The sequence below is a fragment of the Solea senegalensis genome, linkage group LG12 (genome assembly GCF_019176455.1).
Source record: "Solea senegalensis isolate Sse05_10M linkage group LG12, IFAPA_SoseM_1, whole genome shotgun sequence".
In the NCBI taxonomy this organism is placed as follows: domain Eukaryota; kingdom Metazoa; phylum Chordata; class Actinopteri; order Pleuronectiformes; family Soleidae; genus Solea; species Solea senegalensis.
In genome coordinates this window covers 13,066,247-13,093,086 of record NC_058032.1, presented here as the reverse complement: position 1 = coordinate 13,093,086, position 26,840 = coordinate 13,066,247, and the positions used below count along the sequence as shown (strand labels likewise).

At 42.7% G+C, this 26,840-nt stretch overlaps 2 protein-coding genes across 3 annotated transcripts; one reads left to right on the top strand and one right to left on the bottom strand.

The window, feature by feature from the left end:
- The first annotated feature begins 1,182 nt into the window (after positions 1 to 1,182).
- LOC122778317 (putative methyltransferase NSUN7) lies at positions 1,183 to 22,219 on the top strand. 2 transcript variants are annotated; one of them, XM_044040066.1, is made up of 14 exons: positions 1,183 to 1,248; positions 1,315 to 1,498; positions 2,435 to 2,831; positions 7,874 to 7,932; positions 11,248 to 11,378; positions 11,503 to 11,655; positions 12,157 to 12,340; positions 13,226 to 13,460; positions 14,050 to 14,193; positions 15,141 to 15,242; positions 17,030 to 17,165; positions 17,833 to 17,956; positions 20,799 to 21,048; positions 21,472 to 22,219. In XM_044040066.1, the coding sequence occupies exons 3-14, from the start codon at positions 2,465 to 2,467 to the stop codon at positions 22,026 to 22,028; spliced, it is 2,442 nt and encodes an 813-aa protein (XP_043896001.1). In that variant the 5' UTR covers positions 1,183 to 1,248; positions 1,315 to 1,498; positions 2,435 to 2,464; the 3' UTR covers positions 22,029 to 22,219. The 2 variants fall into 2 exon arrangements, with proteins under 2 accessions (XP_043896001.1, XP_043896002.1); XM_044040067.1 differs by lacking the exons at positions 1,183 to 1,248; positions 1,315 to 1,498; positions 2,435 to 2,831; positions 7,874 to 7,932 and adding an exon at positions 10,785 to 11,070.
- LOC122778318 (amyloid-beta A4 precursor protein-binding family B member 2-like) lies at positions 22,216 to 26,507 on the bottom strand. The gene is made up of 4 exons (XM_044040069.1): positions 25,575 to 26,507; positions 25,357 to 25,472; positions 24,746 to 24,928; positions 22,216 to 24,121 (listed from the first exon to the last, which is right to left on the bottom strand). The coding sequence occupies exons 1-4, from the start codon at positions 25,696 to 25,698 to the stop codon at positions 23,951 to 23,953; spliced, it is 594 nt and encodes a 197-aa protein (XP_043896004.1). The 5' UTR covers positions 25,699 to 26,507; the 3' UTR covers positions 22,216 to 23,950.
- Positions 26,508 to 26,840: the final 333 nt, after the last annotated feature.

Genomic DNA, 26,840 nt, shown 5'->3' with positions numbered 1-26,840 from the left:
ACGAGTAACAAAGATAGTTAGGGGAGTCGTATTGGAGTAAAAGTGCAAGTTGCTAGAACTATAAATAACAAAATTAAAGTGCAGATATGTGAATTTTGTATTGGACCTATTCACAAAACATCTTTACCAACACAGTTCCTTACATTTACAGTAGAGGGTGCCCATTTCCCACATTCTGGTGGTGAGTCGTGCACTGACGTTAACTGGTGAAATCTGCACCAAGATTTGCACCAAAGAAACATCTGCTGTTTGACTCATGTTTTAATGAGCTGCTGTGATCCACACACAAACTGTCATTACAATCTTCATTCTTCAAAAATCCTCATCTTTCATACCTTTATGTGCTGCGATTTCATGACGAAATGGAAACTTTCGATTTTTTGGTTTATGTTCTCCACTTCAGAGTGATTGTCGTGCTCAGGCACACTGCATCTTTGTGTCAGAGTAATACGCTTTCTTCCTTTTTAGTTTCATTAGTGCTAAGTGAGCTGCAGCAGGGGCCACAGCAGGCTGTTGTCACCATGGGAGACCAGGACGTGCAACCTGGGCTCTGCAGCTCAAGCACTGAGGGGAAAATCACCAAGTGCTTAATATTTCACATGGACGAGTATGATCAGCACGCCTCAAACTTTTACACACAGTCACTGTGATGGTATAAGCAGCAGTGGCTCTTTCACACAAGTATCTTTCTTATGCCCATTTTGCACCAATTGTATTTTGCATTTCAAATTGTGCTGAATCACTTTCTTTGTGACAGCTGAGGTTTGACCGCCCACCTGTAGAAATAATTATAATATACTCTATATATTATTATATTTCTGTTATGCACACCCCATGTGCAATTCTATATACTGTACATTGTCCTCTTTTAGAACAGCCCCCAAAACACACTTTAAATATGCATGTAATCTGTGATCCGGCTGTTTGTTGTCACCGTTTTAAATTGACTGTTTTCTATTTTGTTTGTTTGTTTTCCATTGAAAATGCCTTTCAGTGCCTTTTAAAGCACTATTATTATTGTTATTGTTATTGTTATTATTATTATTGTTATTGTTGTTAATGTGGTGTGAAATAGTGCAGTGTAAAACTTTAACAAGCCCACAGACAAGAGGATAGTCCAACGTTGAGGACACGATCCGTTAAAAAACAGGACCTTCAAATTGGCATGCGGTTACCATGGCGATGGAAGCACGCTACTCCAAAGTGCGCCACAATGTTGACACGCGTTTGGCAAGTTTGTTTAAAAAGGTGCGGCTCAACTTAAACTACTATCATTCTTTTCTTAAAGGAGTTTTTGTTTTTTTTCAAATGAAGCATATAAGAGCTGATGTTGGAGCGGTTTCAACATCGTCTCCTTATAACGGAAAGTGATTTACGGAGAGGTGTGAACACAGGCACCAACACTGAAGCGAGGATTCTCACCAGCAAACAGATATGAAAGCTCTGGGACACGAGGACAATCGTTTCACGAGAGAAACCGGGACAATCAGTCAATAAGGTGAGTTCTGTCACAGCGTTTAACTTTTAATGATAACGAATCATTCAGACAAGTTTCAAAAGTGACTTTTCTTTCCCCCTGGTTAGTAATTAAATGCCTTCTGTAATGAGCACTTATATGTTTAAGTAAATAACCTTGCATACCCTGCAACAATAGTTGATATTAAGCATGAACTAGACACTGCTGTAGTATTTTCTAACAACTTAAATTTAAATTAGAGCATTCTCTGAAAAAGCAATAAACTGATATTAGTATTCTCTGCTTCCTTGGTTGTATTATGGCAGTTTGCACAGAAAACAATAATAATAAGTCACTTGCAGACACTTTACAAATGATGTCCTCAAAACAGGAAAGCAAACCTTATTTCAGGGATTAGTTTAAGTTTATTGCATAGGGGAAAAAAAACGTGTAAGTGTAAGTTTGTGCATATGTAATTTTATCTTTTTTTCTTTTATTATTATATTTTTCTGCTTCTTTTCCCTTTTTCTCTTTGGAAGGGTAGCATATAGATGTTTGTGTGACTGAATGTGGCATTACAGCCTCCTCCTCCTCTCCTTAGCACAGCTTAGTCACACTGTGTGTACATAATCGACGTAAAATGTACGTGATAATATGAATGTGAAAGTATTCCAACGTCATCAAAACAGGAACAGTCACTTCCATGCGCAGCTGTCATGTGACTGAGTTATAGCTGTTGTGCTTCAGCTTTGTCTCCAGCCGTCGTGATGGAGAACGTGTCACTCTGCAGTGTGGGGAACAAATCACTGCTACACTGAGAGAGAAAGAGTTTAATCAGCATTGTGTGGTTGTATATTTTACAGTATTGTGTTAATTACATTGACAGGCGCGACTTACATGGCTACAGGCACTTAAAGTCAACTTCTGTGTATGAGTAGGTCATGCGTGATAATTAAAGTGAGTTTGATTTGTTTTCAGTTGTCAAAGAGAAAACACGTCTGTGAGAAGATGGTGAAGAAAAAACACACGCCACGACGTCCCAGTCACTCTCCCACTGGCAAGACCAGAACGTCTGTCTCCCGGATTGCAGACAGCAAAGACCCAAGTCACCTGACTCCACTGGACGACCCAGCGCACGCCGCCGCCCCCGCCGCCGCCGCCCCTCCAGAGCTCCAGACCTCCGGCCAAGGTCAGCCGGGCTTCCCAGACAGAGTGTACCTGCTGGCATCAGCCATCTTCCAGAATAACCACTTGCAGAAACCTGCAGCACATCAGCTGGTGAATTATGGCAGAGAGAGAGGAGTCCCACTGCCTGAAGTCAGAGATGCGGAGATGAAACGTGCAGCTTATGAACTGGCCTTCAATACGCTGAAATGTAAGTGATGCATCTGACCTGAGAGGGTTTTGACAAACTTTATGTCATCGTTACCTCAGAAAAGTATGTTCAGCAACACCTGTCATTCACCATATTAAATTGCAGGATGTAAGCCTGTCACACTGGGGTCCACTCCTATGTGGCCATTTTCCAGGTAAACAAACAGCTTTTTGAATTGAGAAGGAATAACTCTTGGGAAGTTAATTGCCAGGTAGAATTGGATATATAGATTATAGATTGATGACGAAAATAAAGGGGTACAAAAAAAAACAATGCTTGTATGACCGGGGGAATTCTGTGTGATGCTACAAATCGATTTGGCTCATCATCCGTTATCTGGGAAGAGGGTGAGGTCCGGGTGGCTGAAGTCACAGGGGTGTGTAATCACCGCGGTGATAAGGCTAGAGCGAGGTGAGACCACTGTCAGTGCAGGAAGCTGGCTGAAATCGATTGAACTTGTTCTAAGTGGATGGAGGGGTCAGGTATAGCGAGAGAGCCCTCGTCACCGTGAATGATTTTGTTCATTCTCGGTAAACGTGGATAAGCCCTGGGCTTATACGCGTGCCACGGTTAATACAAGTCATTAAACTGTTGTTGGTGCTTCAGCTGTGTGTAGGTCATAGTGCTCACATTATCAGCTGCAATGGACACGATTACTGAGAATGATAAGAGAACGTTTGGAGATCTTATTGCAGTGTTTACATCCATCACTCACCACTTACAGTTTTAACTGTAGGAGGCAGATGGAAACAAATTCATTTACTCAAGCTTGTGCTCTGCATAAAGAGGAAAATGTCCCGCTTAAGCTTAGAATAAATACAGCATATGGTCAGCCATCTCATGCTATCTTGTAGACAACATGGTAGGAGGAGCTAAGACTCCACCAGTGGGCAGTTTTCAGCACAATAAACTAATGAATCCCTATTACCCGTGTATTTGAGACGGGGTCAGTGTGTATTGTATATATGAGAGTGAATCATCAATCACACACACGCGTCTGCTCATGGCGTGGTGAAATTGGGTGCCGATGAAATGACGCAGTCTGTGAGCCAGTGTTAATCGCTCTCTTCCTTTCCGCCTGCGACGAGTGTGACTTTTGGTGCAGAAATTGATTTGCTATAGTGAAATACACTCGTGCGGGCAGCTGCGTGCATATATTTGTACTGCACTGCCCGGCAATGACTGATCCGAAATTGAGCTGAGGTCAGTCAGGAGAAGTGCTTCAGCAGCAAAAAAAAAAAGAAATGCACAGAGCAAAATGCCAATGAGGGCGTGTATCGATCTCGTGATTATAACTCTTATCTTGTCAAAACAAAAAAGTTACCCAGTGTAGGCTCAGTCACTGAAACAGATCTTCACGTCTAAATGATTCTCGGCTCAATCAATCACATCGAGACAGTTCACAGTGTGTTGTCGAGGTTTATTCATTTTGTTTTTGGCTTGATTTCTCATTGCTCCACGTGCTTTGCAAAGTCGTTTGATGTGGATTTTCTGCTGATTGGAAATAGTTGACCTTGTCACTGGCCATGAACGCCTCCCTCCTCCTCCTCCTCTGCCTCCCTCTTTCTCTCTCCCTGCACTGGTTTCTCTTCTGAGTATTACGTGTTTCTGCCTCATTGTCTGCACTGTCCACCCAGGCTGCCAGACGCCCTTGCCACATGACTGTCACTGCTGTATGCTGTATGTGTGTGTGTGTGTGTGTGTAGATATAGAGGGTTCCGCTGTGAGGCTACAAGCTGAGAGCGCTGTCTTTTTTGTCCTTGACCACAATCAGAGCAGCTAAAGATATTTACTGAAAAAATTTGTACGACAGTGACCTTCAGCGTTTGAAAAACATTGCATGGGCGTGGTCGCCAGACACTCAGGTCTCTGCTTTGTTGTTTTTTTTAATCAACATTGAAGCTGTTTTGTTCATTTTAGTGTGTCAGCAACAGGTGGAAATTATTATAACTATGTTATCATTGTGAGAGCATGACAATAAAATACCTAGAAAAGTTTCCAGTCTATATCGTAACGCAGCTCCACAGGAGACCCACAGTTTTCTTCTCCTCTGGTGTAGACGTTATAGGATGGGGTGCTGAGGCTTTTTAGGGCTGGTATTGTGGAGCATTTGTGATGCTATCCCGTGGGCTGAAGTGCCACGAGGTGTGTTACTGGGTGGGTGGCGGTGGGTGACGCAACAGACCAAGTACACCAAAATAAATATATAAAAAAATGACATTCTTAAATGAGCACTTTTCTTGATGACCACTCAAAGCTGCCTCACACTACAGTTTTGCCATTGACCCATTCACACCCATTCACTTGCACTTTTATACAGCATACAATATCTATGTGCAACATGGGGTCACATGTCTTGTCCAGGGACACATCGGCATGTAGACTCGTGGAGCCAGGAATAGAACCCCCAACCTTTGATTTGAAAGACGACGTCGCTCTACCGCTGAGCTACTGCCTTGCATTTTCAATTTTGCATCTTTCCAGAATCTCTGATGACACGTTTATGACTTAATGTAATACATTTCTTAAAATTGTTCAGGTCAAGAATATGTTAGATTGCGCTGCTATTCTATCCAACGCTAACATTGCCTTTTTACACAGCGGCCATTCCATCACTAATGTGATCAGTAACACCTGTGCCTTTCCTGCTAAAAACATGTCAACATGGCTGCTGTGCAAAGGGCCCCGGCCGTGTGACTTACGGCGGTCTTACGTCGTTTCTTTGGCCAGCGTCTTTGTCAGATTAATGGACAATGTGGGACATTGACGTGGAACACTGTGAGACAAAGACCTGGTCGCGGAGGAGAGGAGCCTGCATTCAGGTCTGGTTCTCTCATCAAGGATTTGTTGTTTCACTACAGCCACTGAGCCACAATCAGTCACTGTTCATTGTATAATACCTGGAAGGAAGCCAACACACACACACACGCACACACGCACACACGCACACACACGCACGCACACACACACAGTGCCTCCTGCAGGTTTTGCTATATTGATTTGAAGCCATTTTTTTGCATCAACTTCTCAAACGAGGAGCTCTGATGTGAGAGAATCGGTTTTCTTCCACCAGTAAAATATGTCACTGACAATGTGCCGTAAATACGTCGACTGTACGTGATTTACAACTGATTTTTACCCCCCCCTGTGTTTTACTCAAACTGCTGTGTGTGATTTATAGCATTTGGAGGACTGTGACCTTTACAGACCCAACCATCAAGGTCCTATTGGGGTCTGATCTGTTTGTGTGTGGGTGAGTATAGAGAGTGGTTATCTTATCTTTAAGACCCTCTGCAGTAATGACCATTATTGGAAAACCCATTGACTTATGTCAGCTATAAATTAGCGGAGCACTAGCAATGCTGGTGATATGCCTTTGTTTCTGAAATTAAAGATAAGCGCTGCGACGTACACACTCTTGTATACCTTGTGTGCAGATGTGTGTGTTTGTGCTGCAGCATATAGAACTTGGGCATTTGAGAAGAGAACAGAGTGTAATATGGCACGGTTTGAGACATTGTTACCAGGCATCACATGGCAGTGTCTGTGGTTTCCATGGTATCCCAGTGGATGCTTTCCGTCCTGGGTTTACAGCTTATGAGAGGTGTTTTTGCCAAGAAGAAGAAGAAGAAGAAGAATCATCAAAGTGAGCAACCGCACATGTGGCAGAAACACTGCACGGTGCACTGTGGTTTTCACACTTAAACAAACACATTCATCTCATTTCCACCTTTATTTACTCCTCCACAGTGACGATGTGTAGTCCAACCACACTCTGAGTTGTTTCCTCTCATTCCCAAGTTTTTAATGAGCAAACACTGAACCTGCAGAGTAGCTGTGGAAGCAGATTTAATCCCATCTTGATAACCTGGACGGCATTGCTGTCTCTCTGTCTTCCCCCCCCTCCCACACTTTGAAATTGAGAGCAGAGATATGTCAATGTTTTTGTGTATTTCAAAGAGACAGAATCCCATTGGCACGTTCATGATGTGACAGCCAGTGGGATGAAAGAAACCCACTATAAACCATCATTTCTCACCATTCTTTCGCCCACAATTTACTTTTTTTCCATCTAGTGCTGAAGAAGATGAAGTAGAATTTAATTGAACAAGCTATAAATAGGAGGGGGAGAACGGAAAAGTTGCAGATAATGGATCAAATTCAAAGGACATGCATTTTAATACTACAAAAAGAGTGGTGATTTCAATTTTTGTTGTTTTTCTGCTATTTAGGTAGAAGATTAACTATAAGCAAACACTGACTGACTGGGTACACGAGCCAGGGGATTGAGGCAGCTGTGGCATGGTTTGATTGACTTGCTCCTTCACTAATCTATACACAAACAGAACTAACGGTCTACTATGACCATTCATTACTCAGTTTCCTCAGTGGGCAGCAGCAGCAGCAGCAGCAGCTTGTTTTATTTATATGGATGTGCCAGCGCTGTACAAAAAGGCTAAAATAAATATCTATCAAGTCACAACCACGTCATATGTGAGCAACAGGTGTTGAATAAATGAAAGACAATACACAGATTGATATTATTAACATTATAGTCTGGTGTAAAATGCCTGCATGCCTCTTGTGGCAGGGTCCCGCATCCCATTCAGATGCACACACACACACACCCGACTTGAGCAATTGAAGAAAATCAGATTAAGTGTAATTAAGCGTTAAATGGGCATTTAAAGATGGGAAATCACGCCCAGTCTAATTGAATTATCTTCTGAAATATAAATCAAGATCATTTAAGGGGCCCATATACAAGTGTTTTAACCTCTTCTCTCTCTCTCTCTCTTTCGAAGACACACTCTCATCATTAGATCTGTCTGTTTTATAGCATATATTTCACCAGCTTATGGACAGTAAGTTGTGTATCGTGTCTCTTGCTGCTCCTCCGTTCTGGAGATAATTGGACATTCATATAAAAGCTGCCACTAATAGGCATCGTTATAACTCTGGGTGAGTAATTAGTGATGTCACTTCCTGCTACTACTTTTCAGTTGCTCTACCTAATCTGGTTTTGCTTTGTTTCTGCACAGATCAAGAGCTCCTGGAGGACATCATGATTGACAGCTACCTTTACCTCTCTCAGTCAATAGTAAGTGAGGGCCACAGTTTTGTTTTATTTTTTTATGACAGCAGTAGGTTAAGTGAAGCAACGTGACGTGTGTTTCTTTCAGTTTGTTGCTGTTTATCAAGTTATTTTCCTTGTGAGGAAGACTATAGGTGTACATTTAGGAGTTTATCACGCAGTACCTTATTTACCTTATGCAGGTTTCCTAAATTGTTTGATGATGACTCAGTTTAAAAGCAGTGTATTTGGATGTGGCATCTCCACAGTCCAACATCTGTCCTGCAACTAGTGTGTGCTGATTGTTGTTACTGATATTAAGGCTACGCTTGACTGTAATCATTATACAAGGATTCCCACTGTTAGACATTAGTCTAATACCCTTCTACTTGAAGATTGCAGTATCCTACGGTGGCCTGGAAGTGCAAACCAGTATTAAAAAAATTTAAAATACAGAAACAAATTAACAAAACTTGAAATAAATGTACATTTTCCGAAACAAATTTACAAAAGCCACACTTAAGGAAAGGGAATGTCCCAATTGCTGAAATGATACTTTTGTTAATATGTTTCCCCAAAGTGTTTTGCATTTTGTAAATTTCTTTCAAGTTTTTTTTAATTTGTTTCGAAAAAATGTAAATTTCTTTCAAGTTTAGTAATACTGGTTTGCACTTCCAGACCACCGTTGTATCCTCTGGAGGAGATTGGCATGAACCCGCCCTAGTTTTAACATTCCACATAAAAAAAAAAAAACGTCAGCGGAAAAGAGCTTTAGCCGCTTCTCTAGCAGGCTGGACGGTGATGGCGATAAAACATTCACAGCGTTACAGGGCTGGTGTTCATGCTCACAGCTGGCAGAGGAGAGGAGTGATGAAAGCAGGTGAACGTGTAAACAGAAGACAGAGAAGTCAGAGTAGCGCGCAAATGTCTACTTCAGTGACGGTGAATACATATATGAACACATTAATGCACATGGATGTGTGTTTGTAAAGCTCACGTACACACATACTGTATACGCTCGCACTGTGGGCTTGTGAAATATGACCCTGGGTAAAATGAATGGGTCTCCCTATGTGTTAGTGGCAGGTCGTTACTCTGCATCCCCCTAGTGAGACAATAAAGTCTGGATACAATGAGATGGTCTTTAGGACTCACGCTCACCTTGTTTCACACTGCCGGCACCTATAAAGTTCAACCTTGATGGAGAGAGAGGAGACGGAGGTGGGCGGAAAGGGAATAGGCAGGTGAGGCGGGTAAATGAGGGTAGTGGGGGGTGGAAGGGGGGAGGAATGAAAAATGAAGACGTATGCTGAAAGAGCCTGGGGCACATCTGATCCCAACGGAGAGAGAAAGTGAAGTCAATTTTGTAGAGAGGATGGCACCGGAGTGACAATGTATAATTTGAAGAGGCAAACGTATTAGGCACGCCGTCACCTTTAACATGGAGTAGATTCTAATTCTGTGTAAAATAGGAAAGGGAACTTTAACCACATAAAACGGACAAAATTACACCCACAACCACCTAGAAAAAAAGTTTAATGAATGAGCGTAATGGTGAAAATCAACGTATCAATCAACTTATGTATAATTATTAATGCAACGGCTTCCAGGTGCCTTATAAAATAGTCTCAGAATCCCTTTTTGAATTGTGACATTGACAGATTAAACATTACTGTTTAATCCCTTATGGTCATGTCATGTAATGGGATGAAGTGAGTCCAAGTTCATTTGTTATGTTGCAGACACGGACCCTGAAATCCCAAAGAGAGCTGCACTGTTTATGTTTATTATGGGACAGTTTCCCACAATGGGACTGTTGCCAGGCAAATGAATGACTGGGAATTTCCTCAGACCCAACAGTTTAACCTTGTTAAAGGGCAAGTGGAACATGAGCTTTAGAGAGGGACGACGTGAGAGGGAAAAAAGTGCCGTGCACTCAGAAACCAGCCTTTCCCGAAATGAAATGAAATGCCTCCGGAATGAATAATAAGCGCCGGCTAATTCCTCCGCTACAATGTAAACCCTTGCAGTGTTATTGGCCCATTAGCGAGAGGATGTGGCAAGCTGTTGCTGCTGTGGAACGCCATCTGCTACTAATTCAGCTGGTGCCCTCTAACCATCAGGGACTTAAAGGTGGAGAGAGAGAGAGTGTGAGAGAAAGAGAGAGAGATAAACATGGCAGAAACGAAGGGTCGAGCGCTGTAGCTGTAAAGGAGAAGAGGCACAGACGAAAGTGAAGCTTCTATGTATGTTTAATTTGGAAGGACAGTGAGAAACCACTGTGACCCAATTCACTAGAGCAACAACTAACAATTATTTTATCGATTAATCGATTAATCGCTTGGTCCATAAAATATCAGAAAACCTTAAAAAATGTTGATTGGTGTTTGTCAAACCTGGAAATGATGATGTTCTCAAATGTCTTGTTTTGTCCACAAACAAACATTATTCACTTTTAATGATTTCTTTGTTATCCAGAGCAAAGAAATGAAGAAAATATTCACATTTAAGAAGCTTAAACAATCAGAAATCTTGTTTTAATCTTTGCTTTGAACCGATTAATCAAAATAGTTGTTGATTAATTTAGTAATCGATTAATCGATTAATTGTTTCAGCTCTAATCCAAGAGCCAAGATCAAATTTGTGTTTCTTCTGTATCACCCAACATTAAGTTGTAACTTCATTTTATTGGAGTATTTTTTTTTCATGCATCGTCAGCGGTGTTAGTTAGTTTCAGTTCAGTGTCACTTCCTGTTTTATTTTGGTAATGGGGTTTCTGTACTTCCTGTGAGCACCTTATCTGTCTTGTTCTGTGTCTCGCCTGATTCCCTGATAGTGTTCACCTGGTGCTGTCAGTTGCCAGTGCGTCTTACGTGTTTTGTCAGCGTCTGTGCTGCTTGAAGTTTGTATCAAGTCCGAGATATTTTGTGATATTAGTTTAGCTTATGTTCTTGTTTGTTTTCCCAGCCTTTTCAAGTCAAGTTTAGTTTAGCGTTTAGCTTTTCGCTTTTTCCTGAGCTGTTCCTGCTCACCTTTTGTTTGCTGTTTGAAGGAGTCAATGAAACTCCTTTAAAAACGTCTTCTGTTTCCGGCTTCATGCATTTGGGTCCAAGCTTAGTGAGAGTTCGTAACAGTACCTGTCTCTCCCACATGCAATAACAATGAGTGTGTTGGATTCATCCGCATTTATTAATATTTATTTATTGATAATAGTACCAAATGTAGCTGACGTTTGATGTGTAACCACTGAAGGAATCAAAGCTATGTTGTGAAAAATGAGTCCTTCTTTTCCATTATTCTCGTCACCAGTGAAGTGTCCTAACTTTTATCCTTCTGCTCTAGCCAGATGATGAGATGGGCCTTGTTGCTATTCTGCTGTATGACCTCCAGGACAGGAAGTTTCTCCCAAGGGAACCTCACGAGGAGGAGGACATCGTACAGGAAGTGAGAGATATTGAAAATTATCTCCTCAGGTAATGAATAAAAAAACGAAAAACAAATCAATGCATGGAAACATAATTCAAATGTGAAAATGAAGAGGTAAAAAAAAGATAAAACAAACGCATTGGTTTGTACTGTGTTGTGTTGTCTGTGCAGGTGTAAAACCCAGTTGGCTGCCTCTCTGGCTCGCTGCAGGATTAAACACAATCTCTTGTCGATTGAGTGCATCCTGCCGCAGAGTGTGAAGATGAAGCAGGAGAGGTCGAGCGGCCTTCCGCTGTATGCGTGGATCAACACACTGAACAGCAGGTCAGCTCACACACACACATTTACTGTACTGAACCAGTACATAAATAAGAAGTATACGTGGAGTATATGTGCAAGTACCCCGTGTGTGGTATGTCCCTACACCTGCATACACACAGAACTACTAATCCCGGGGTTATCCCCAATGTTTTATGATGCAGGTGCCCAGCTGACATCCAATTAAACCACTCCACTCTGTGTGTTTGTGTGTGTTCTGGCACTGGCTGATTCAGTTAGGTGTAAATCCTGCTGCTGTGGACAGATTCAATCAGCAACAACCCTCAGCAAGCTCTGGGACAGTACAGTAAAGGTCACCTGTTGGGTAGAGTGGTGTGTGTACGTTTTGTGGGGGTGTGAAAATGTGCAATCTTAATATTCTGTACAGCAATATTACTATTAAAATCAACTGATATACTGATTCTTGACAGTGTAATTATCTAGGATGATCCTTCTTTCTTTGCGCTCATCCCCTTCTCTCCTTTCTTTCCGTGCTTCTCTCTTTAGTCTTGATGAAGTCCGGAGTGTGCTGAGGAGTTCAGGCTTCCTTCAGGTGAAATCGATCGGGCAGCTCGAGGGCCAGACTTTCTGCAAGGACCCCCACTGTCAGGATGTGCTGGTGTTCCCCGCTCAGCTGAAAGCTCGGCTGTATTCCACCAGGCTGCTTAGTGACCACAAACTCATCATCCAGGTAAAAGCTGCAGAATGAGTGAGAGCGCGGGTTATTGACGGAGCCAGATGACGAGGCCATGGCTCAGGTAAATTGGTTTGGCTCCATCCATTTTTACGGATGTTTTTATCATTTTTACTTTGCTAATGGACAGGCACAAATTGATCATGCGACAGAGGTCCTTTACAACGTCGAAGATTTGTTTGCAGAGATACAAATATTTCACATCACTTCCTCCCGGCCGTAAATGAGTCTCTCGTCTGGTACCAGGGTTTAATCATTTCATTTGTGGGACATTAAAGTCAAGCTGCCATACAAATTGCAAGTAGCAGTGAGAACCACAACACAATTAAAATGAGATTTTGCAGCCAAATGAAATCAAATATTCAACACTGCCTCTGAATGAATCGCCGCGCCTCTTCTATAGACGTCGTCCATCTCACATTATATGGGTCTCTGTCTGTAAACGATCTCTCTTTTGCTCTTTTAAAATGTCATTGTTCCTCCCCTCCATCCTCTCCGGTTTGTCTTTCCTGACAAACTCTGTGAACTAGATGCTGAACTCGACCTGTTCAGCATGATTTCCAGTGGGGACCCCAGTGATTGATGGACATCTTTTTTTGTACTTACTGCGACTGCACTCAACGATCCTTTTCTTGTCCTTTTCTGTTTCCCCATCTCCTCCTCTTGCCTCCCCTCAGTGCCTTACTCTGACACATTTGTCCAAAACCGCTTCTGTGCTCTCATCTATCCCCACTTCACTTCTGTCATGCAGGAGAAAACTCTTCCTCCTCTCGTCTTTCCTTCATTTGTGTGTCGCTAGTTTGCAGAGTCTTAGGTTGAAATGAGTTGGTCTCTCTCTTCTAAGCAAATGTGTTTTATCCCCCCCCCCATGTGCCTGTATAGGATAAGTCGTGTAGTTTGGGCCCAAACGCAGTGAGCTCTGCGTTACCTGATGACGGAGATGTTCTCATGGTGGGCTGCTTTTCTGGCCTCACTGTTTCCCACACTGCCTCCCTGATCACTGACACACACGACGCTAACAGCAGCAACCAGCCCACGGTTTACGTCTGCGTCGGTGACGGTGCGGACGCCCAGAGGGAGGAGCTACGGCAGGTTGTCTCCGACATGGGCTGCAAAAGTATGCACAGGCCTAACGTGTCAGTGATTGTGTCGTCCTAATGTGATTTGAAGAAAAAAACAGCCACAAACCGTCTTTGTTCCAGCAGTTTTTTTTTATTATGTGTCTGTCATTTGAATAAAGATTAGATTAGAAAGTTTTTATTGACAATTTTTGTCTGCAACAAAAGTCAGACAATAAAGTATCAAATACATACAGCAGAAAATTGCCTGTAGGAACTCTGGTTCACTAGATTTAAAATAAGATAAAAATGACAGCCACTGTATAGTTACAAAAAGGCTGATTGTTGTTGTGTCAGCAAAGTCCCAGAGTTTCTTATAATCACACAGAGCAGACATTGTCGGCCCAGGTCTCAGACTGTAGGCAAATATATGCTAATAGTGGCTGCCACACTCACTCCTCATTAGGGGAACGATGAAGTGCATCACAAAGCTGGCATTTATTATAATTGCAAAAATATTGATGCTTCAGGCAGGGAATTGTTCTACAAACAAATATAGTGGCACACTGGGAATACACTTAAGAAGTATATTGAGCGCAAATGTGTGTCCATGATTGTGTCGTTCATCATTATGCATGTTACACTCAGACGTGAAGCTGATACCGGAGGTCTTCCAGTCTTTGGACGGTGCTGACAAGAGACTCCAGAGGGTCCGCGCCATCCTGTTGACTCCCAGGTGTTCTGTGTCTGCGGTCAGCAACCCGGTCGACTACATACTGCAGGAGAATGGAGGTTTGTAAGTGATCTCTGCAATCACCAGAAACAAAGGGTGGATGAAACATAGACAAGTAGAAATTGTAACCAAGCCTATAATTATGGCATATACCCTGTGTGCCTGTACTGAAAAAGAGAAGACCCGGGTTCGAGCCCCGGTTGGAACAAGGGCCTTTCTGCATGGAGTTTGCATGTTCTCCCCGTGTGTGCGTGGGTTCTCTCCGGGTTCTCCGGCTTCCTCCCACAGTCCAAAAAATGCAATGTGGGGATTAGGTGAATTGGACACTCTAAATTGACCATAGGAGTGAGTGTGAGAGTGAATGGTTGTTTGTCTCTATCTGTGTGTGGCCCTGCGATGGACTGGCGAACTGTCCAGGGTGTACCCTGCCTATCGCCCGATGTAGCTGAGATTGGCACAGCACCCCCCGCGACCCTCTGGTGGAGGATAAAGCGGTAGATGATGACTGACTGAATGTACTTTGTAATAAACTAGTTTTCAGGTTTGATTTTTCAGAATTAAATTGTTAAAAGAGATAAATCATTCTTGCTCAAAAACAGAGAGAATGATTAATAACATATGGTTATTTAATTGATCTGATTTGAATGTAATGAAGTTGCTTGGTGCTTACATACATCCACTGGCCACTTAAGTGTCCGGTGTGGTGTTCTGCTGCTTCAAAATTAGATGTCTAGTGCATTCAGAGTGGGCAAGATGGATGGAAATGGACAATGCAATGGTTATTTGACCTCATCTGGCCCTCGACTTGGACACAGTTTTTTAATTTGGGCCCCCTCTGTTATTGAGTTTGACACCTGGTCTAATGAATGGTTAACTTGAGTTACTGTTGGTTTTCTGTCGTCTTGAACCAGTCTGGTCATTCTTCTCTGCATGTACATGCAGCACACTCACAACAGTTCATGAAACTAAAACTCTTCTTTTCTGAAATTCTGCTCTGTCTCCACAGACACAGATCTGCTGAAGGGCCTGTCCCAGGGCTCCATAGCCCAGAGCAAACTGGCAGCACTGGTAGCTCAGCAGAGGGAGGATATTGTCCATGCACTGAAATGTGAGTGTTGAACCACACACACACACACAGACACATGACGCACCATATGATCCCAGTCGTGAGTGTGTCTCCCCTCTCGCCTCTCTGACACCGTGGAGTTTATACGTCCTAATGATCTAATCTCGTATGCTATTAGAACCGAAGCCTGTGGAGTTCCCGGGAGAGTATCTGAGTCTTAATCAGGAATGCTAATGTTGCTCCGTGCCAGCCGGCCCGCGGTGTGCTGTAGCAGCAAAATTTGAAACAACCGATTTAGTGATTCTGCTTTGCACTGCATGTATTCTGTAGAACTGAACTAAGCAGAGGGATCTACGCCGTTAACACACGCGCCATGTAGAGCAATTGTGTAGTATTTTATGCCATTGAGGAGCTCGTTAATCAGTGTCCACGAGCGAGTTGGTCTGGTGTTGTTGTTGTTCTTTTCTGTGTTGGTGAGAATCATGCTCATCAAGCAGGTGGAGTTTCTCTGTGAAAGGCAACATAAACCAGCACCTTCAAACTGCACTGTCATTGATTGGCTCTTTCTACTTTTTTTTTTTCTTTCCTTGAGGGCCGTTAATTTATGGTGGTTGTGTATTGAGCGCCCGCGTTTGGTTTAGTCGATGGACTCATTTCAATGTCTCTATGTAGACACACACTTCGATAAATGCTCACGTTGACATCAACACACACACAACACACCTGACTGACAAATGTCTCATTCCCAGTCCCTACGTCTTCTCCCCTCGGTCCCACGTCCTAACCATGTCACATGTGCGCAGGTTTCAGTTTCCATCTGACTGTAATTACTGAGCATGAAAGAAAGCAAATCTCAAATAAAGGAAACCACAAGGTCGACAGCCTCACAAATCTATTAGACAAAGCAGGGAAAGAAAATGGGTATTGTATTTATGTAAATGGCACAAATTAATTTATATTCAATTTCTTCAAAAAGAACATTGGATGTTTTGTGTGTGTGTGGAGACGTTGTCTGCTCTGTTGTATCGTTTAATTGACCATGAAATTATTCAGAGATGTGGGTACTAATAACCGGTTCTCTCGCTCGATCACTAGTTTTCTGGTTTAAATGTGAATTTTAATGGTTATCCTCATTCAGTTTGCATACATTTTAACCAAAATGCAATGCACTGTAGGAATGTATGAATTAACTGAAGTGAAGATTGTGGGAATAGAAATGCACATTTCTCCATAAAATATAATTCAGTTATAATCTCAGTTAACCAGGAACATTTCTTGAAATATACTTAAAAGAATAAAAACAAAATAAAGGAACGTTGGCCACTTTGTCCATAAGATCGTTCATTCACGTATCTGTACTTCACTTTGTTATTTATATTTCTGGCAACTTTTACTTTACTTTACTCCACTACATTTCCTCTAACTGTCTTTGTTACTCGTTACTGCAAAATAAAATTAGAAGAAGAAGAGTTGTAATGGTCTGTATTTATATAGAGCTTTTCTGGATTAGCTGCTTCACACTATAGATTTACCATTCAGCCATTCACGCATCTTTCATACCTATTCACACATAGGGTTAATAGAGCCAGGAATTGAACCCACAACAATCCAGTTGAACGACTCCTCACTTTTTTAATACTTTTACTAGTACATTTTATATCAGAAAAGTACTTATAAAGTACAATAAATGCCATATACTCTTATATAAGTAATATTATAAAAAAAGTGCCTTCAACTTCTACCAAAGTCATTTTCTGGTAAGATACTTGTACTTTTGAGAATGAGAATAAGAATACGTTGATTATATTCTGTTTGTGTACTGTATATAGTCCCGAAGGTGCTGGCAGTGGTTTACACCACCTGTTCTTCATACCCGGAGGAAAACGAGGAGTTGGTGAGCAGAGCCCTTGAACAAACCAAGGCCCATTCTGAGCAAGCAGGAGAAGCAAAACAAGCAGACTTCAGGTCAGACTCACTGTTTGTGCTCCAGTACCCCACTGCACTCTCTGCATCGGTGTCTGTCTTTGTCTGTTTGCCTCGCTGTCTGTCATCCTGCCAAGTTGTTTGTCTCCTTTTCGACAGTCTTCTGTCAAAGTCTCAGCGCACCTCAGACAGCACTGAAGGTGATTCTGTAAAAATATAAATCAAGGTGCTACTCTCTCTCTCTCTCACTCGCTCTCTAAATGCTGCGAAAAGGGCAAAGAAAAAAGTATTTAGACAGCTCGTCTTCCCATTGACATACTTTTTGTGAAGAAGTCAAGACTCGTTGAAGGCAGCTGATCTTGAAGACCTGAAGGCACCGAGACTGACTGCTCTCTGCAGAGAGCTGGCCTGGTGTGCTGGCAATGCCCCGGGCTAGAATAAACAACACCAGCGTAATATCATTGATATGGATCACACTTCCAGCAAATAGACAACTGGTGCTTGTGCACATGTTTTAAGCCTTGAAATCTTAGCTTCATTTCTGTTTAGTTCATCTATAGCACAATTATAATCACTGTGATGAATGAAATGGGACCTTTGCTGCTTTCCTTTGGCTATGATAACATTGTATAATGTACAGTATTTGTAGTGTGCATTGTGCACATTTCTATGCAGCATCGTGTCAATGTTTCATGTGTGTTTCATTTAGGCTCAGTCTGTCCCCGTTCAGCTCTCCTGACACTGCAGACGGTCCAGAGGAAACTGACTCCTTCTTCATGCTGGAGCCCTCAGAACAGAGTAATGGCTGCTTCCTGGCTCTTCTCACCAGAGAGGTGAGACAGAGACTGAACAGTCTGAAAATACACATCATCTGCATCCCCAGATTTCCCAACACTACCTAGCACAGGATGCTTTGGCCACACTCCAACACGACATTGTCTGAGTTGCTGTGTTCCCTTTCGCATCCAGGCTTCTGCTTAAAAAAAACTCTGTAAATGGGATTTCTGAAATAGTCAGAACATGATGTTGGCGTTTGCCATGGACATAAATTACTGCAGCTAAACCCAAATCACCAGTGCACTGACGCTCCTGCTGCTCCTGCTCCTGCTCCTGCTGCTGCTGCTGCTGCTGCTTTCATGCAGCGCAGCCAGAGATGAGCAGGGACAAATTTAGCTCATTTAGCTCTCCGGTCTCCAGAGACAGGACAGTTCCAACACTAACGCTGGACCCGAACCATCGCAATAACAGGGTGTTATTTGGCTCGACCGATCGTATGTTTATCTGGCAGTTCGTTCAGTCACTGAAGTGCTGTGTGCAGAGAGGAGATACAGTTATGTGGGAATGGCTTCCCGTTGAAGTGGAACACAGACGGATACTTTATTATTTATGTCCGCTGGAACATAAATTCTCTTGTCCTTCTTGCACACTCCTCCGAGATCTGAAAAGCCATTAAAACTTGGCTGTGGCGGAAAACAAATGGATACAAAGACAAGGTGAAATAAGTTTAATTAGGTGAACCTCAAGGCAGTTTGTTTGAAGCAGACACACTGTGTTGTCTATCTGTCAAATACACATTTCCACTGGGGAACTAAACCCTAAACGACTAAAATTTAAGATCAAGTTAAATGTATCACGGACTGTGACAGGTACTTGGACAAAGCCTTGAGGCAGAAAAGGAAGTAGAGGCGGAATAAGGATGGACCGATTGAAGAACTGTTGAGGTCTGATGTTTAATCAGTAACACGAAAGAAAGTGTGAGCTATAGGATGAGTGTAAATGAATGCTGCTGTAATCCACATGGACAAGTCTGGTGATAGAGGAGGACACTGTTTGGGTCAAATTCAGAAATAGACAGGTCACTCAGGATGGGATGAGGATAGGGCGAGGACCTGAATTGGCAGTTAAAGATCTAGATCATTTTTGTATGCTGTTCCATGGAGAGACAGGAAATACAATTTGACCTGTTCATAGATATCAGCACTTTGCATTATGTCAGATGTTTTGATGATGATCTCATTGGGGTGTTCCTTGGCCCATACCGCACCACTCTGTGGTATCTGATGGAAACTGGGTAAGTAGTTTTCGAGTCATTCTGCAGCGTACAGACAATTGGCACTGAAACTGTTACGTCCTCCGTGTAGGAGGTCATTATATTGAGCAACCTGGATCAGAGTGTCTGTGGAGGAATATATATGTTGGTGGTAGCAAATTGAGAAATGGCACTGTCTGAAAGAAGGCTATTATTTCTATTACTACACATGTGAAGTCAAAGTCATCCCACTTTAATCTTCTGTCTCTCTCTGTGTGGTCTCATCAAGTGCATGTGACCGGGCTTCCCTCATAATCCACAACATGTTTACGACACATTAGGGTTAATAAGCCGTCTTACCCCCAGCAGCAGTGTGACTTCTCTCTCGCTCTCCCTGTAGTGTCTGCTTCTCTCTCTCTCCCTCCATCACATTTTATACCTCCACAGACAGGGATGAAAAGATAATCAAACTGCTGTAATGGTGCCTCAAACAAGATTTCTTTTTCTTTTTTTCTCCGTACCTCCAATAAACTCGGCTAATCAAAAGTTATTGTGGCACGCCTGGAAAGTGCCGTAAAAATAGCAATTATATAAGTGTTTGAATGCTGTCTGGCTCACATTGACTGTCACGGCAGCAGCATCCTTTATGAGATCACAATAAAAAGACACTTGAGCGACACCCGTGTCACGTTTTTCATTGTTTAAGCAAAGATTCATACGTTTGGATTGATTTCGCTGAGATATATACTGCACGCAGTGGCTTGGCTCCGGCTATGCTGTGGCAGATTAGGTTGGCAGAGTGCGGAGGGGAACGGGGGAGATTTACAAAGTATGACATATAGTGGAGACGGAGAGGAAGTGAGATTTACAGCGGGTGAAGTGAAGAGAGGGGAGGAAAGCGAGTGCGTCTGTTGAATAATTCAATGTCACCTGTCTGTATGAGTCAGCATCAGTGAAGTTCAATGCACCGACCAAAGACTGCATACAGTGGTGCGCCTAAAAGATGTTTACCTGTGCACACGCGGTCTGTCAACATGGTCTGTGCCCGTGTGGGGGAATATCCACACCCGTCTTGCATGCAGACATACCCGTGTACAGAGCGTTTGTGTATGCTCACTGACACAAACATGATTGCAATTAAAATGCAGGGGAAACTGCAAAAAAATGAATTAGCACAAGCCGTGCGTGTCTCTGTAGTGCACTTGTGAATAATTCAGACATCAAGAGCAGTAGACTACTGTGTGGGCTGATGCTGAGGCAGCAGGTGACCCTACAGTCAGGAGCAAGGACACTGTGGCTCTCCTCTCCTCTCGCGATAATGATGTTAAGCCTGATTGCACAGTGTTGACGACGGAAAATGACATTGTGTTGACCCCCCACATGGCAATCTTTTCATGCTCTTGGTCTGGACAAATGATGAATCCTTTGATGGCAAGATAAAAATGTGCGCATTCGCCCAATATCTATCATGTTGTCACAAAGGGACACGACACAGAGTGGACTAAAATTCCCCGTCTCCTATAACCTTTGGTGTGTCTGCGTTAACCTGCTTCACCGTGCAATATTCGCAGTAACTGTCACTCATCAACACATCTTCACCCCAAACAGTCAGTTGATCAGGTCTTAACTTTGTCACTTGTGAACAGCCCGAGCCTGTGGTCAAAGAGGCCCCGCATGAAGTGCTGGCCAGGGCAAATGCCAAAGGCCTTCTGGACAGGATCGGCTCCGACCAGTCAACTAGAAAAGAGCGCCACGGGAGAACCGGCAGGATGACGAAAGCTGTCCGCGCTCGCACCTATCAGCCCCGCCTTCCCGTCAGTATTCGGTCCACCAAAAACCAACAAGACCCCGCAGGGCACGTCAGTACGGCAGTGTGCGGGCGGCAGTCGTCACAAGGTGAGCGTGATTAGACGTGTGCTGACAGTTTTCTAGTTTTCTAGTTTAGTTTTCTTTAGTCTTAGATGAGAAGGTTGACAACACTTTAATGTGTCCATTTTACATGGAAGCAACCATTTCAACATAAAACTAAATTGGGTAAAACAGTTTGACTATTCAGTGCTCTTTGGAGCCGACTGGTGAATGAATATTTTGTTTGTTAGAGCTGTCAGCTGTTTCCTTTGTGTCTATATATGTGCCAACCATCTCCTACTGAAATGTGTTATTACTTATTTATATGTATACAACTCAGAATATATTATCTTTGCCAAATGCCAACTCATCCTATTTTGAGGAAAAAAGTTTGGCTTGAATGGAAGAAGTCAGTGACGTCATTTTCTCAGTTCTTCTTGTGACTTTGATCTCATTGTTTTTGTCTTTCAGGGAAACCCAAAGCGTTGAGCTTTAAAGCCTCAAAGAACACAACATCCAGTTCCCTCTCTTCTTCCTCCTTCAAACAGGAGAGCTCCTGCTCTTCCTCCTCCAAACAGGAGAGCTCCTGCTCTTCCTCCTCCAAACAGGAGAGCTCCTGCTGTTCCTCCTCCAAACAGGAGAGCTCCTGCTCTTCCTCCTCCAAACAGGAGAGCTCCTGCTCTTCCTCCTCCAAACAGGAGAGCTCCTGCTCTTCTTCCTCCAAACCAGAAAACAGCACGTTCACTAAAAGAGTCGCCGTTACATTCGACGCTGCGACTTCTCCCAGGACTCCGCATCCCGCCCTTCGTCCTGCTACCCCGCTCGTCCGTCCTCGCAAGGCTCCTCAGGAGGTGCTGAAGCCCGTGGTGCTCGTTCTGCCACCTGTTCACTTCCCCAACTTCCAAACAGGATTCAGCCCCAACTTCAGCTACAACAAGTGGAGGACCCCCGTTCAGGCCTTGCCCTTCTCCCGCTCCGGCGGTGGCCTCCCCAAGAATATTGTGAAGAAATCCCGACCTCTGTTGTGAGCTCGCAAAAAACCAACACAAATGTGACGACTGTAGTAGTGTTAAACTTTGTGCCAAGTGCCCACGCGAATAAAATCCGTCTCGTAGCCTTTAATGCTTTATTCATTATTAGAAAAGTCTAGGCATTAAATAGAGAACCTGTGTGGTCCGCTGGGAATATTGAAGGACACATTAAAGAAGCTGCCTCTTTTTTTCCTTTTGGTTATGCATTTATTGTCACAACAGATTACATTTACATGGTGTGGAGATGAGTGAAGAACAGAACGCAAATGATTTGTTGCTGTGTGTGTGAGTTTCCTTTAGATTCGACTGCATTCACAGAGTTCACGTCAAGTGCAAGTGGTGGCTCCGAGCCAAAGGAGCGGTGTAAAGTCTTTCAAAGCAGTGACAGCAGACAGTTCTTTTCTCCACCTGCTGTATGTGCACATTTGTGGGCGCCTATTTGTCTTTGAACGACTGGTTTACCGAGGAGGTGACAGTTAACCCTTTACTGTATGGCACGTTATTTTGTCTTGCCTGTGCTTCGCAGGCAGGACTAACACCTTTTCATACCACGAGCTGGTCGCGGCTGCCAAAGACAATACCTGGATCTTTAGTTTCTTACTACTATGTATATATACATACATATATATATGTATATATATACATATATGTACATATACATATATATATATATACATACATATATATATATATATCTCGTGTTTATGCATAAAGATTCCTGAGGAAATTGTTACGTTTGAACATGAGACGTGTGACATTCTTGAGCGTTTAAACTCCCTTTTTTTTTCTTTAGGTATGCAAAAACCAACAATCGTTACTAATTTAATGCTTCAAATTACATAAAAAAAAACATTTCCAAGCTTTTAAATAAGGAATGAAGAGTGAAGAAAAAAAAAACGAGTCACAATCGTATTTCTGTAAGTTACCTTTTACGCAGTTATGGGTTAAAATAGGCCTGTTTATCCACGTTTCCTCTCTGCCAGTGTGAAACTAGTTATCACTTGTGCTGTTTATTGTGTCGTCATGTGACCATTATTAAGTCATTAACATAAAAGAAACCTAAAACACATCCCTTTGTGAAAACATGCAAAACTCAAAACCCACATCTATCACATTTTCGGTCACCAACAGCACACTCCACTCCTCCATATCTACAAGATCTGTGCCCTGAACTCTCTCGACTCGTTCTACATACAATCATTTACATCCACATGATCTCAATCTCTTCATTTATCCTCAGAGGAGATATCGAGTGTATTTTTTTTTTCACATAGGATCGAAATATTTTTACGCCATTTTTTTTTGGCAGCCAGAGCCGACGGGTGCCGTCCGTCTCATCTTCTTCACCTGTCAGATTCCCTTCACAGCAGGACGTCACCTTTTTTAACTCCTGTGGCTTAGCATCTCTGCTGCCGCGTCCAGGACGCACGCACTGTGTTTGTATGAATATGTTTTACACAAGGGGACAGAGGAAAGAAAACAAAGTCAACCAATTAGTGGTCACACAAACCAGTCTTTTTCCTTCTAGCTAATTCCTGTGTCCTGTCTGTAGAACGCTGGATCAAGTAATCCATCCAGCCCCAGATATCCACATACAGTAAGGGCCAGTACAGTCAGCAGATGGTTCCCACTTGGGCACGTTAGCATTTAGAGGTTTTAGTTCAACCAGCGATGCCCAACGTCATCAGCAAACTCTCTGTATTTTTCTTTTTCTTTTATTAATGGTCAGGACTTTTCGAGGGCAGCTCTTCTTCCCGTCATCTGAGGTGGTGTTTGTTAACATGTATGTACATCATTGGTTACCATGACTGGTACCGATTAGGTCTGGTTGTGGCGATTGTGTGAGTGGCATCCAGGCGTTGGCTGGGTGGTGCTGTGGTCACTGGTGCTGGGAGAGTTCTGGCGACTCGCTGGCGGTGCTAGGGGAGCTCTGACGGCTGTTTCTTGGGTTTCAGAGTGTCTATGAGAGACTGGACGCCGCGCTTCACGCTGGTGGTCACCCGCCGGGTCACGGAGTCGGCGGAGGGCGAAGTGGAAGAGCAGGCGCGCTGGGAGGGCGGCCGCGCCACCAGACACTTCTGATACCGCAGCTGGAGAAGAAGAAGATGGAGTGGTTAGTACAAGGTGTTTATTAGTTCTAAAGCTTCAGATAGCAGCCTGTTAGTGGAGCTTATGAGGATTAAACTTATATTATACTGTTAGTTCATGAGATTTAGGTACGTACAAAAGCCCAAAAAGTGACTTCCTGTTAAAAATATTCAATTAAGCAAATGTTTACTGTTTCTTCACACTGTCAAAAACAGACATAAAGTCTGTCCTAAATTTAATTCCCTTAACCAAGCATGTGCACTCTACTATACTCTACTCAGGTAAAAATTAAATGACTGAGCACCAGTTCATCACCAGATGCTGACTCTACATTTTTCTTTCTGTGAAGTAATCTTTTTCTGGTCCATATAATTTATTCACTGAGCTGTGTTGTGCTTGATGTGAACAGTGAAGGCACTTTGAAATTTACCTCTGAATACTATGTTAATTTGTGCTGACGTTGACGTGCAGAGGCCCTTAACTCTTGGCAAGAACGTGCAACGTGTATATCATCCGCATGCTTTTGAATGCAGCCGCCTTCCTTTAGCGTTCACTTGGGAATATTGACACCACAACAAGTCACCATGTGTTTAAATGAATGATGAAAGAGTTAAACGTGAGCTTACCACACATGCTGCCTGCACAGCCTCAGACACACAGCCCGCGTTGGGGTCGCACCAAAACGCATGGCACTGGAAGTGCTGGTTCCCAGTGTCCATGATGAAGGCAAACGTGTGCACGTTTCGTCCAATGCCCATGAAGGACAAGAAACGGACGCGGCACTCCACCAGCGCCTCCTCGTCCTCCTCCTGTACAGCCATCAAGGAAGAGAGTCAGACCTCTATTATGCTATTAGTTATTTATTAGTTATTTACAATTTACTGCGTGTTATAATGGTGTATTAACAATTTAAAATGACGAAAAAAACACTGTAGTTGTACGCGAACACCAGGTGTTGTGTTCAATTTGAAACTTGAACAGTATAACACATATTTAAAATAAAAAATAACATTGATTAATTTGTCTCAATGTCCAAAAACAGGCCAAAAAATGGAAACTTGGTAGGTACAGGTGTTTTTCCAACTCATTCCTCTCTGTTGACAAAGATGCTGCTTCCTGCAACTTCTCAGCTCTCAGCTTTTACGGTAATGCACACGTGTCGTCTGCGGGTTAAAATCTTCCCGTGTAACTGATTCTACTTATTTGTCGTCACGATAGCACGAAAAGAGCCTCTTGCCTTCTCTTTGATCACAGCCACAGTAGTGTCAGCAATACTGAGGATAACAGGAGTCCAGTCCTCTTTGCCTGTGGTGGACATGAGGCTGTCGATGGCCCCGTTTATAACGTCCATGCCTAAGAACACAACATTCAAGTCTGAAAAGTGAGCTTCATTAAGGATGCAACGTAGTTAATGATGTGTGTGTGTATGCGTGTCAGCGTGAGGTTGAGTTTTACCTATAGGTCGAGACACAGATGTCGTACCCAGATACAGAACATGAAACTTCTGCACCAACTCAGTCTTTGGCATTGGAAACTCTGCACAAGGGGGGGAAAAAAAACACAGAAATGGATCGATCATTTTATCATGCGGCAAATCTCTATGAGTTCAAACACGATAATTGGCTTAAACTAGAGAAATAAACAAGCTCAGGTGAATATTTTAATATTTTATGGCGCTGTTGACCGTGACTAGCGCTTGAAAATAAATTGTGTTTACACACACACACCCAGGCGAGCAGAGGAGTTGGCTTTTTCAACTTGAAAACCCAGCTGTGCCTTTTTACGCCATGCCCTGTGGGCAGAGAACATCCCCAAACACAGTGAAAGAGAGCGGGTTGGAGACATTGTATCACCTGCATCTCAATCAGTGAACATCTTTCACCCCCGGGACCTCACTAATAACAAGCCACATAGTTAACTTTACAAGCTCAACGTAGGTTTCTCGCGAGGTAAAATGCACAACAGTGAATGTGTAAACAGTGCAATTTAAAGATTGCTGATCTTTGAATATGTCAAGATGTATAAAAACGCCTAAAAAAACGTGACATTATGTCACATAATATGTCATGAAAGTAGAGCAATAAAACGGCCAATGTATTTTTGTCTATAAAGAACACTGAGTAATATTTGGATAACAAATTCGAACTGCGTGTTTTCTCTGCAACTGTCATTGTCATCAGAATTATTAATCATTAAAAGAGGAACTTGCCACTGTGCACGGTCACCACACCCTTCAGCGATGTCATGACATCTTGACAATCACTGAGTAAGGTCAGGTAAAAAGTTAAACCACCACATTACACATTCAGGATGTGCTTGCTGCACAAAAGCTCCGACAACAGTAGTTAGATTAATGATGAGCAGTTAGGGCTTCTCACAGAGCAGCCATTATCTTTGTCCCGGTGCTTATCCCATATCATTTGGACGACATGCTATACTATGACTTTTTAGAGTGATTTTGGACGACATAGTATACTATGACTTTTTTGAGTGATTTTGGAAGACATACTATACTATGACTTTTTTGAACATACTAAACAACACTGTTTTTTGGTGATTTTGGACGAAATACGTACTATACTATGACTTTTTTTGGTGATTTTGGACGACATACTATACTATTACTTTTTCAGGTGATTTTGGATGACATACTATACTATGACTTTTTTTGGTGATTTTAGACGACATACTTACTGCAATGTTTTAGGTGATTTTTTAACA

Coding starts and splice junctions, on each gene's coding strand:
- LOC122778317 (XM_044040066.1), top strand. CDS start 2,465: ATGGTGAAGAAAAAACACACGCCACGACGTCCCAGTCACTCTCCCACT. Junction 12,341..13,225: donor ACCACAAACTCATCATCCAG/GTAAAAGCTGCA, acceptor GTGCCTGTATAG/GATAAGTCGTGTAGTTTGGG. Junction 15,243..17,029: donor TATTGTCCATGCACTGAAAT/GTGAGTGTTGAA, acceptor TACTGTATATAG/TCCCGAAGGTGCTGGCAGTG.
- LOC122778318 (XM_044040069.1), bottom strand. CDS start 25,698: ATGATCGATCCATTTCTGTGTTTTTTTTCCCCCCCTTGTGCAGAGTTT. Junction 24,929..25,356: donor TGGCTGTGATCAAAGAGAAG/GCAAGAGGCTCT, acceptor ATGGCTGTACAG/GAGGAGGACGAGGAGGCGCT. Junction 24,122..24,745: donor CTGTGCAGGCAGCATGTGTG/GTAAGCTCACGT, acceptor CTTCTTCTCCAG/CTGCGGTATCAGAAGTGTCT.